Source organism: Tubulanus polymorphus, chromosome 6 (genome assembly GCF_964204645.1).
Source record: "Tubulanus polymorphus chromosome 6, tnTubPoly1.2, whole genome shotgun sequence".
Taxonomy (NCBI): Eukaryota; Metazoa; Nemertea; class Palaeonemertea; order Tubulaniformes; family Tubulanidae; genus Tubulanus; species Tubulanus polymorphus.
Window position 1 is genome coordinate 3,248,571 of NC_134030.1, and position 12,305 is coordinate 3,260,875.

The 12,305-nt window shown below is 38.7% G+C and overlaps 1 protein-coding gene across 1 annotated transcript; it reads left to right on the forward strand.

Moving 5' to 3' along the window:
* The first annotated feature begins 6,236 nt into the window (after positions 1-6,236).
* Positions 6,237-9,143, forward strand: LOC141907585 (uncharacterized). The gene is made up of 6 exons (XM_074797269.1): positions 6,237-6,475; positions 6,845-6,920; positions 7,014-7,071; positions 7,393-7,727; positions 7,962-8,037; positions 8,377-9,143. Exons 1-6 carry the CDS (start codon positions 6,367-6,369, stop codon positions 8,647-8,649), a joined length of 927 nt encoding a protein of 308 aa, XP_074653370.1. The 5' UTR covers positions 6,237-6,366; the 3' UTR covers positions 8,650-9,143.
* Positions 9,144-12,305: the final 3,162 nt, after the last annotated feature.

Here is a 12,305-nt window from a genome sequence, read left to right on the forward strand (position 1 = left end):
GTGACACCCGGTATGCAACCTGATGCAACTCTGATTAATTGCACACTGATTTTCTACAGATGACTCGGTATATCCCGCCCTCAAATCCTACCGTAGGATATTCATTTATTCAGGTCATTACAGGCAACAATCCAGGGGCTCTTGAAAACCGAATCGATGTAGGGTCTGTAGGGTTTCAGTTGCCATCGCTCGAGTTGTAGAAGTCGAAAATGGCCTCCGATCTCACGGGACGCCAACTGCCTGCACACCACCCCGATGATATAAACTGATATCATCGATTGTAACCGTTTATTCAATTCATTACTAATTAAATAATTATTTGACGCATTAGCGTGTTCTGATCTCTGGCGTGACTGGTGCTAGATGCACTCGTCGGCAAATAGGCGTATCATAGTATCTATTTGCGGAATGAAAACCCATTAGCAGTTGTCAACAATAAAAAGTTTATATATTTCAAAATGCATTCGGCACTACCTTTAGATAGCAACCCCGTTTAGTGTTAGGCTTCAAAACAACATTTTGTCCACATCACGCATGTGATATTTCGAATGATGTTTCGAGGCTTTGCGATCACCATGGTTATAGAATAATCGGAGTCCATTTACGGAGACTGATTCGAGTGTATCGGACAAACAAAACATATAATTGACGCCATAACTCTGTCACAAATATACACATAATATGATACTTTATCTAGATGCCGGAATCGGTAAACAGTAGGCGTAGAGTTCAACTTATTATCATTTATTGTCACCATCAACATCCATTATCAATTTAACTCGTGGAATCGCCGAGTAGTGAACCATTAGTCCAATCACGCGACCGCGATTCAATTCAATTTATCGGAATATATAGATTACCATCAATATATTCGTAAATCTACTAAATTCGTTATTAGATATTACACGTTTACTGCTACAGATCTACACTTCATCGGGTTATCGTTGTTGTTGTTGAGATTGATTTGGATTTCAACAACTTTTAACTCGTCCCTCGCGGAAATGGATACTTCGAATTAGAACTAGTAGTTCATCGCGGACGGGATTTGAAACTAGAAGATCGAGTTATAACTGATCGAGTGATAACTGATTACCACTGATAAAAATATGACGGCGCCGGCTTTATTTCAAAGCGAGGATGAAAAGCAAGAGAAGAGCAGTAACATCAGATCGGCTTGTTCAGAATTCGCGGAAAATTCCAGTCTAGCCGGTTTGATAAATATCAAACGCACGTCGAATTTGATCGTGAAATTTATTTGGATCGTCGTTTTCCTCGCTGCAGTTGGTAAGATCTTGCTTATACGTTTTTATTGCTATCATACCTTCAATCGTGATATCATTTTTATACAATTCCTATCACATATAACACACGTATTTATGGTGGCTGATTTTCGGGCCATTACATAAAATACCTGGTATGCAAATAAGGGCGCCAGCACGCCAGAACGCCAAAACGAAATAAAAACGTCCGAAAATAATGGCCCGAAATTGTTCGCTATGGCCCTTATCAGCCACCATACGTATTACTCAACTCTTCATTAGTTCAGTTAAGATAATTTGAAGCATTACGTGTTTTATAAAGTCGATATATTTTACCGTACACGTTTTTTTCGCGATATTCCCTGAATCGTCTTCGCGGATTTGACCCCCGAGTTTGCAATTTCTACCCAAATGATGATTTTGAAAAAGAAACTAACTTTTCCCGGACTATCACAACAGCACTCAATTTGCACCTTTTAGGGGGTCAGGTTTTATTCTCAAATTCAGCGTTATATTTATTCACAAGAGACACATTCTGATTGATAACTGTGAAACCGGATCCATGACTAATTCCGGTTATTTGACTAGACAAATCAGCAGAATTAATTCTCGTTGAACCGGTATTTATTCAACAAATTGCACCGTATTTCTATGAGTGACATGTACAGATGAATGTTATAGTCACTTTGGGAGTAAAAGCGTCAATGTCGACTTCCATCTGTTCTGTTTAAAAGCACAATTAGTGGATCGATCTCGTCTGTGATTTATTTCAAACCAATTCAGTTGGGATTCAGCGCCCAAGAAAATACTAGCTGTAAATGAGTGGGTGAGGTACAAAGGCTCTCTTCCGCTTGGCTGAGAGTCGACAAGAGTGGACCCGTGGTAAAGCAGATGCCTACTATGAACATCCTCGCTTGCTTTGATTGCCGTCCACCGATGCTAACGCCAACACCCAGACCCTGGCTGCAAACCCTTCATTGGTCTATTACTTTGCCCAAGGATTTCTTGGGCGGACAGCTTGCCGCAAAGCCAATCAGCTAAGCGGATGACTATGATGCCCCTACGACTAATATCTCGGGCTAATCTGATCCGTACAGTTTATACAAAAATGTGACCATCAGGAAAGTTCACCACTTCTCGGCGAAGATCTGACATCTTATCGATATTCGGACGCGGAACTGGATCCAGCTGGGACCAGTGACACAATACATAGTTGAGAATTCAAAATTCATAACTACTATGTCGTTTATTCGACGGTTAATATCAACCAATTTATGAGCTCTCTTTCACCTCTGTCTGTGTGTGGGTTACCGTGACTAACTAAATAATGCAATATCCTTAATGTTTAATGAATAATAGGAGAATAGTGAAATAACGGTGTTTATCATTAAACGCGCCGATTAATGAATTATAAATGACTAATGCAACAATCTGTGTTATTGTGATCTGAACAGTGAGGATGATTATTAAATATCGTTCGATGAAATATAATCACAAATCAACGGCGACGACTTTGTGTTGAAAGCGATCGATCAAAACTAGAATACCGTATTCTATTGATATTGGGAATGTTTGGGTTGAATTAATGAGTGAGTGCTATCAATTATTCTTCATAATTCTGCCGAATAATTCGCGATGCTAGGCACTAAAAATACTAAACTTGGCCTCAATCTATGGTGGTTGATTCGGGCCATTACATAAAATACCTGGTATGCAAATAAGCGCGCCAGAACGCCAGAACGCCAAAACGAAATAAAAACGTTCAATTTTCTTAAAAAATCCGTTTTGGCGCGCCAAAACAAAGAAAATTCCGTTTTGGCACCCCGCCAAAACGAACTTTCGTTTTGGCGAAATTTCGACGTTTTTCGTTGATTTAGCGGAGGGGGGGCAAAACGAAAGTTCGTTTTGGCGGGGACACCAAAACGGAATTTTCTTTGTTTTGGCGAGCCAAAACGAACTTTCAGAGAAAATTTGACGTTTTTTTCGTTTTGGCATTCTGGCGCCCTGATTTGCATACCAGAAACTTTTCGCTATGGCCCTTATCAGCCACCATACATTTCGCAATAACTAGAGATGTTAAATGAGAGATCCAGAGAGCCTTTATGGTTGTTGTACTTACAAGCAATCGCAAGGCGCTAAACCCAATGCAAAGCGTGCAAGAAGGGTGCAATAGAAACAAGAAAATATTTGAAACTCTGGCTGTTAGTAATGATTAATTAAAGGAGTTGTAAATGATATTTTTATTCAAACATAAATTATCGTAATTTCAGCGATATGTATATGGCAGATACACGAACGATGGATGAAATACTTCACGTATCCGACTATAACGACGATTACACTGAATTCAGCCACATCTCAACCATTCCCGTCCGTCACTATCTGCAACCTGAATCCGATGTCTCGTAGAAAATTCAAAAATATGGATTTCGTTAAGCGTTTTGATGGCCTCATGGGTGACATGGTTCGTTGACTTTATCAAAAATCAAGTGAAATAAACTGAAGAAAAATCCGATCAAGAAAAACAATAAGAGTATTAGGCGTTTTCGATCTAATTCTATGAGCCATTTTTAGAACTGAGAGAGTAGTCACGTTTAGACTCAATTCTATGAAACATTTTCAAAACTAAGAGAGTAGTGACGTCTGGACTCAATTCTATGAGACATTCTGAAAACTAAGCGAGTAGTGACGTTTAGACTCAATTCTGTGAGCCTTTTGAAAAAAACTATAGCGAGTTGTGACGTTAAGACTCAATTATATGAGCCTTTTGAAAAAACTACGCGAGTAGTGACGTTTAGACTCAATTCTGTGCCATTTGAAAAAACTAAGACAGTAGTGACGTTTAGACTCAATTCTATGAGCCATTTGAAAAAACTAAGAGTAGTCAATCTATGAATTATGAGACTATTTTCAAAACTGATTTCTGCAGTAATGTTAAGACAGTAATATAACAAACGGGCATTGTAACAACTTATAATGGCTCAGTCGAAACGTCAAATACTCAACAGGTTTTTCTTCACACATATTGTGGATTCTTTTTTCAATTAAATCAGATACTCATCACTCGAATTCTCGAATATATAATTCTGTATTTAAGCAATATTTCAACACCAAAGATATATCATAATTGAGTGAATGCTGTTAATGTAATTCAGACTAAAGGTTCGATGGCACCGCCGAAGCCCGGTGGTAATGAAAGTAGCGCATTTAACTGGAAGAAAATAGACATGCGTAAAAAGCGTTGTGATATGCAGATAATGGGTAACTTTACGGCCTGGTATACAAACCTTACGACTGAAGAAAGACGCGAAAGCGGTATGGACCTCGAAAAAGCTATGATGGATTGTTTCTGGCAAGGCGTAACCTGTTATCCGGGGTTAGTTTCATATGCCATAGTAATATATATGAAATAACCACTATCCAGACGTGTGAAGTGGAATCAGAATGATAGAAACAAAGACTCAAGTAATAAGGAAATAACATTTTTGCAACAGAAAATAAGTCGGAACAAATTGTTAGATGGAAAAGGCCAAGCGCCCCAGCTGCTTGACGTTTATTTGAAAAATTATACCAAAACACGTGACAACCTAATTTGCTGTCACGTACAAAATTACAATATCATCAATCTAACAAAGAAATACAAAGTCATACAAAACTAACTAGGTCAACCGCCCCAGCTGGATTGACCTAGTTTCTGATTTAAACAATTATCGGAAAAAATACTACGCGGTCAAACGCCCCTGCTGTTTGACCTATTTTTATGAATACAAGTAACTACACCACTATTACTAAGAAGTCAAACGCCCCAGCTGTTTGACCTAGTTCGGAGTAAAAAGTCCTCGATTAATCGTAAGTGGGCTATAAAAATGGGCTAGAAAAGATTAATCGTAAGAGGGCTAACAAATGCCGTAGGCGCAGGTAGGGGATGGAGGGTGGTAAAATGTTAAACTTTACGCCTGAGTTCCGGAACTGAAAAGGACGTGTTTACTTCGCGTTGATTGGCTGGTTGGCTAATAGCACGAGGGCGGCGCCACCGGCTGGTGCTATGTTGCCCGCCGGGAGAAGAACTTCATTTTCTGTCGCAAAAATGCTGATGGGCAACTGGGCATTCGCACATCTTTTGTTTTCTGACCCGCATTGGAGATCATCGTTCGTATAGTAATGGACGTCACGTTAACTTCATAATCAACGATCTATTCTTTTATTTCAGAAATTTCACGTTTTTCACTAACCCATACCTCGGTAACTGTTTTACCTTCAATGCTTATGGCAACCTTTCAGTAAAGAGAACTGGACCGAATTTCGGTATGATACGATTGCTAAACTTATCACTTCACTGGTTTAAAGGGATAATATTCTCACTATAATTCTCACATTTTCAGGGCTATCGGTGACGTTGTTTATCGACCAAGACGACTACGTACCCCAACTAGCTGACGCGGCAGGAGTGAAAGTAGTCATCGGCAATCAGAGTAGAATGCCTTACCCTGAAGATGAGGGTGTTTTAGTGAGACCTGGGACCCGAACTCAACTCGGCATAAGAAAAGTATGCTCATCAAATGAATCATATAGATGGAATTATTATTCATCGGCCTCACAATTATTAGAAAAAAATCTTTTTCAATATAATACTTATGAATTCAGTCTACAGTTGTAAGAGCCGGATATCCGTGGGGTAAATGTGCAAATCTAACCTACTCAGTCATGAGAATGAAAGATGCTTACGTCAACGATTTACCATTAGTGAACTATTCTACAATCGTAAGTGTTTACAAATATGGTCGTATGTGACTCGGATATATCCTGTACTCGAATAGATTGAAATTTCTTGAGCATGAAATTGAATATAATTCAATCAGTACAATTCATTATTAGCGAACAGAAGGAATACTTTTTCATACTTTCAAATTCACGTAATAAGTTTTATTATTCATACGTTTAACACCAAGATAAGTCAAATGAGGCACTCGCACTGAACCGCTGAATCGTGAGAAGTATAAGTCAAGATAAGTGCTTAGAATGATTAGCTCAAAATGATCACTAATACTGTTTCTGATGTGCTCGCTCCTCGCAGGGATGCCTGAAAACCTGTCGACAAAGAAACGTTATGTTGAACTGTAGCTGTTTTGATCCGAATTACGCCAGTCCGAACACCGATGCCCTGAAAGATCTGAGCTCGAAAGCAAAGCACCCATGTTCCACAGATACAGAATCCGGTAAGTTGAAACGTAAATGATAACCGCAATGAACAAATACACATGAATAACTTTCAAAGTCTAGAAGTTATATCATAGAAATATTTCAAATTAAGATTCGACAATGAACATTATACCCAAAGCTATCTTGATTTAACTTGGTACAACAGTATTCTATACGTACGTAGTTGCCCATATATGGATCCATATATCAATCTACATCACTTAAACCAGGATGACAGAAACCCATCGCTGCTTTGTAGCTATATTTATCACGAATATTTTGAATATTCTCCAAAGAGATGACCCGATATCTCATTTGTCCAAGATTTCAAAAGTTATTTCCTATCTTCGATCTGTTATCAATCATGGAGATATATGTCGTTACAGAATGCATGAGCCGCGTTTATAGTCTTATAGACGCGTCTGATGTGTGTGATATTAAGACCTGTCCACCAATCTGCAAGTGAGTATAGTATCAATCGGGATGTTATTATCTACTAAATACGAAATAACAGTTTTGCAAAGATTTTCATTCGAATTGTGTTCAATTTTACAGGGAATTCAAATATCGTATAGCTACATCTGCTGCTGACTGGCCGTCGAAACCAAAGATAGTAAGTATACAGAAATTACGGAAATCCCGTTTTATAGACATTATGGAAGATTCATTGGATACTTTATACACAATACTGATGTTGTTTTTTAAGTGCTTTTAAGTGAAATGCGGGCGCCGGGTTTCACATGTAAATCATTTTCAAAATGTTTCATTAGTCAAGTAAGAACATACTGACCAAACTTAAAAATCAATCGCTTATGTCGGATGGATGCACACTAATATTATCGGATACGTTGAAATAGTTTCACGACAGCTGAGAACTCTGGTAAGTTATACGGCCAATTTGAGCGTCATAATCCCGTTTAAATTTCCATTTTAGCCAGCAATTATGAATATGATCAAGAAAGTGCGGCCGGCATTAGACATTTACGAAGAAGAAGAAACCAACACAACCACAACGAATTCAACGACGAACGCAACAGCATCAGATTCAAACTCGACATCTTCAACAGATGAGCCGACAACAACTACTATTACTGTTACATCACCGGTCATTACTACTACTGTGTCATCGATGGCGCCGGCTGGTCCCTCTCCCTCTCCCTCTTCTCTCGCTCCTGTTACGATTACGTCTGGTACGCAAGCCCCGGCGCCACCACCACCGCCGCCGCCGCCGGGCCCGAAAAAAGGACAAGTCAACCCACAATATATCTCGTATGTATTTCTGTTCGTACATTATCAGTATAGAAGGGAAGGTTGTCAGGACCGCCTTACATCTACGCACTTGAGAAAAAAACCAGAAATATCAGGCTATAGTTTTAACAGCGATTTGTCATATCGAAAATTAGAAGTGCAATTTATAAAATGTTCTATTGAGTCTATATCGCAGTGTCGCCGGCGAATCAATTGTTCGGGCTTCAGGAATGAACGGCTGTGTTTCCTTTTCAGAGAAAACTTCATCAAAATCGACGTCTATTTCGAGGACCTTAACGAAGAGATATACGTGACAACGGCGGCATACTCGGTAGAAATATTTCGATTACCTCAATAAGATTTTTTTTTGACGCCGTAAAAACCGTTACAAAAATGTTTTATGCGAGTTTTGAATGTCGGTCGGTCGAATTTTTATAATTGGTGCGCCATATTGACGCCACAGACGCGGTTCTGTCCTGGAATCATAATTGTTTAATTTCTCATAATACGCCAATGTTATTATCATTGTCGTTGAGCTATGAATTGTCGACAATATCAAGCAGTAAACATGCAGTATTTCAAGGCGTCAATTAACTTTTGAACTTGGGATATGTTTTTTGCTGTGTATTTGATTAATGAATGAATGAATATTTTTTCTTTTAATTTTCAGGAAATCGATCTTCTAACGGATATGGGCGGCACGTGTGGATTGTGGATGGGTATTTCAGTGATCGCCATCATCGAAGTTATTCAGTTTTGTGTCGAGGTCGGTTTGCTGTGTTTTTATCGGTACAAAACGTCGGAGGAGACGAAAGTGAAACCGCTGCGACAATCTCCGAACAGATCCCCTTACAGAGAACGAAGCGTCACGCCACAAACTGAGGAATGGTATCTAGATGATATTCCAGAGAAAAATGGCATATACAACGATCGCAAATTCTAAACTACAGCTGCGGGCTGGCTCCATAGTCATTGCTAAGACTCAAGATCAGTCTTAGTTCTATAGCCAATCCAATTACTTAAATAGAGTCTTAAGATTGAAGGCCACTTTTGGACTTAAGAAGTCTCGACAAAGTTCTATAGCCAATCCAATTACTTAAGCAGAGTCTTAAGATTGAAGACCACTTTTGGACTTAAGAAGTCTCGACAACCGGTCAGGTCGGAGTTGCACAGGTTCGACTTAGGTCTAAAAGTAACTTTATGTTGTCAGGCTGGTTTAAAAAAAAGGTATCGGAGTGATCTTACACTTAATCATGGCTATGAAACTGGTCACAGTAACGCCAGCCAAAAAATGGTCTTGATTCGTTAGATTGACTATTGAAAAAGATGAGCTTAGGTAGTGCATCGAGCCACTGGAATGAGAAGTCAGAAGATTCCTTTCGAACTCAAAAATACTGAGAAATATTAACGAGTCAACGTTATTCAGGTGAAGTCAATCGATTTATCAATATGAAAAAAATGCAAGATGTTTCCTTTTATGTAGAATCTTATGAACCATTCTAGCAATGTTTATCTACATCACGTTTGGTATTTTTCCCGTGTTTATTTTCCTTTTTTGAGGTAGACTTTTAGCCACGTTTACACACAAATAATAAACTACAAAATACTATTGAAATGAAATCGTTTTCGTGTCATGCTATTTTCCCTTAGAATTTATAACGCGAAACAAGCGAAGCGAAAGCTGATGCTATGTCTATTAGATATGAAATATTTATTTCGATAAATCCAAAATATTCAAAATATGGAATTCAAGAGTTAAGATCTGGCGGCTTCGTTGATATGATCGGTGATAGTGTTGACCGAATCTTTACCAGTATCGATAGCGTCTTTTATTGTACCTGCCATATTCTTGAAAGTTTCATCTGCAGAAAATAGAAGGAAAGGAAAATCATCAAAAGAACTTGACGGTTATACATTGAATTTTCTAATAGGCGTGTATAGTTCTAAGAGTGAGGGAAGTAGTGTATTCCTGTGTACGACAGTAAAATGAGATCATCTTAAGAACTAATCGAACGTAATTGGCTCCAGAAATGTTTACATCTCTTATACAACTGTCTATTCCATTCTTTCGCGGAAAACGCTAAATGGAAGGATATCCGAGATATACTGAGCAGGGTTCGTACTGAGTGCGAACTCCATTAACGTCGATAGGATTTTATTCGATTACACGTGAACTGCAAGTTTGAATTTATGTTTAAAAATGATATCTTTAAACGTTGAGATTGGAATATGGCGTTGATATAGATTTAACGATTAAACTTTAACTACAATTTTGCAACCTTATTCGAGGAAATGGAGGATTCTAAAAACTGTGAGATTGTAACCTACTCAGAATATCAGTGACGGCAGCTTTCAGGTCTTCGACGGCTTTGTTACCGTGACCAACTAAAGTTTGTCCGTGTTCCTTCATTTTATCAACGTGCGGCTGGAGTTTATCTGCCAGGGTAGCGATGTGTCCTTTCAGCGTTTCGTGAAGGTTCGTGGCGTGACCTTTAGCGGCGTCTCCCAAGTTTTGAATGTGCTACAAGTTGGAATCAAACACAATGAATACAACATCAATAACCGATACGCTCTTACAACAAATGGTTCTTTAGGTTTTTCGTTAGTTTCTTCACGGAAGCTTTAGGTAATTCAACACTAAAAAGTGATATTCATGGTTTAAAGGCGTCTAGTAAAGATTGTATATAGTCAACACGTTTAAAGTCAACATTTAGGATACGTCATCACACAAGTCAATTTCAATGTCTAATTCAATTTGCTTCGTGAAAATTATCATTTGAATAAGTAGCCAATATGAGATGGTCCCGGGTTTGACTATACCCAGTATATGCCATGAATTGAGATGGGTACGTATCCCCACAACGCGAAACATGATTCCTAATAGTGACACATTATAAGAGCATAAAATACCTGTTGAATTTTGGCAATGTGAGGCTTGAAGAAGTCAGCAATCTTTCTACCGAGGTCACCCTTACCACGTTGATTTGCGGCTTTGTTGATTTCGTTTACCAAATCATCTTCGATCGAACGCATTTGGATGTTGTGTTCCTCTAAAATGAGACGATTATTGTACATTTCATGAAAAGAAATATGGACATCATGTAAAATTGTATATTTCACTATAAAGGTGCGAAATGTCTTACTTAAAATAGCGTCGACATTAGCTTTGATTTCATGAACTTTGTTGTCGAGATCTTTGTAGAAATCTGAATCGTGTATTTTTTCCAGTACGACCTTCAGTTTATCAATGGCGTCAGCGAACGCAGTTTCGGCTTTAGCGGCGTTATTCTCGATGACATCTTTCACTTGGCCGTAAATTTCGGCAGCCTTAGCGATCGCGTCTTCCTTCAGACCTCGCTTACCGAGTGCTCCGAGACCGTTTTGTTGTAATTGAGTCAACAGATCAACGAGGGAGGCTGAAATCATCCAAATTACAATGAAATTAGAAACAAACAAGAAGCCATTTTGAGTATCTTATTTCTTGTGTGTCATTGCATTGAAATGAGCTTTCACCGCAACGAAAAGACGAATGTAATACATGTACTCGTCTGAATACTCGCAGCTTAGCAACCGACCCGCCCAAACCCAGTTCCCACTGTGTGTCTGATAAATTTGACTAAATTCAGTTCATTTTCAACGTTTTAAAACCAAAGAGAAAGAGGGGTAGAACTGAATTCAGTAGCTCATCCTCCGAGGCCCAGTTCCTCGGTCCATTATTAGATATGACAATAATTTAATCAATTGATTTGATTTATGGAAAGTTAGGTCGCGAGTCCGCAGATATTATTGTGTTCACCTTTTCCAGCATCAAGTGCCTGTTTAGCAGCAGTAGCCAGTGAGTCAAGACCAATTTGTTTTAACTGTTCAAGAAGTTGATTGAACTTCTCTTTGACGGTGTCAATGTCTTTTTGTTCGCCCATGGATGAGCCCACCAGGGCAGCAATGGTCAGGAATACTAAAAACTTCATCTGCAAAAATATATTTCATCATTTCCACGCTGAAATTTCATCATTTTCTTCTGAATTTTCACTAAAAATGCTCCAGTTCCACAGTACTGGCTCCACAGTACTGGCTTGACACTTCATTCTTATTTGAACCCCAGAATCGAATTTAACCAAGCGTGTCCTCATAGTATCATAAAACTATATTAGAATTCATTGTATTTCTAAAAACGTGAATCTGAATTAAAACTCTTACCTTGTGCCGGGTGCTGAATTTCAAACTCAATCATTCGAACGGTCAGCCGTGTATTTTATAGCCACCATCAATTAGTACTATCTTGAATATGATCTTATCGCATCCGTTTTTATCACTCGGGGAAATTGAAACACTTGTCGTTTCCATTTATTAAAATATACACGGATTTCCGTCCAGTCGATTATAGATTTTAACGAGTCATTTCAGGAAAGGTCACCGGGACTGACGCTTCCATATTTGAGTACATCGCAAATTAATGCTCATCAGATATGACTAATTGTATGCATTGTCCAATGTCTGGTGTTAGTAGTTCATTCTCGCATAAACTGTGTCCCAGGTGAATGTCTTTGGGCGATGCACTGATCTCATTGCAAACTTTTGAAGTCTAATGGAGAATTCGAA

Bases quoted from the DNA above. Each gene is read 5' to 3' on its own strand.
- LOC141907585 (XM_074797269.1), top strand. From the start codon at position 6,367: ATGTTGAACTGTAGCTGTTTTGATCCGAATTACGCCAGTCCGAACACC. The intron at 6,921-7,013 runs GTGAGTATAGTA...TCAATTTTACAG, and splicing joins ACCTGTCCACCAATCTGCAA to GGAATTCAAATATCGTATAG. The intron at 8,038-8,376 runs GTAGAAATATTT...TTTAATTTTCAG, and splicing joins TGACAACGGCGGCATACTCG to GAAATCGATCTTCTAACGGA.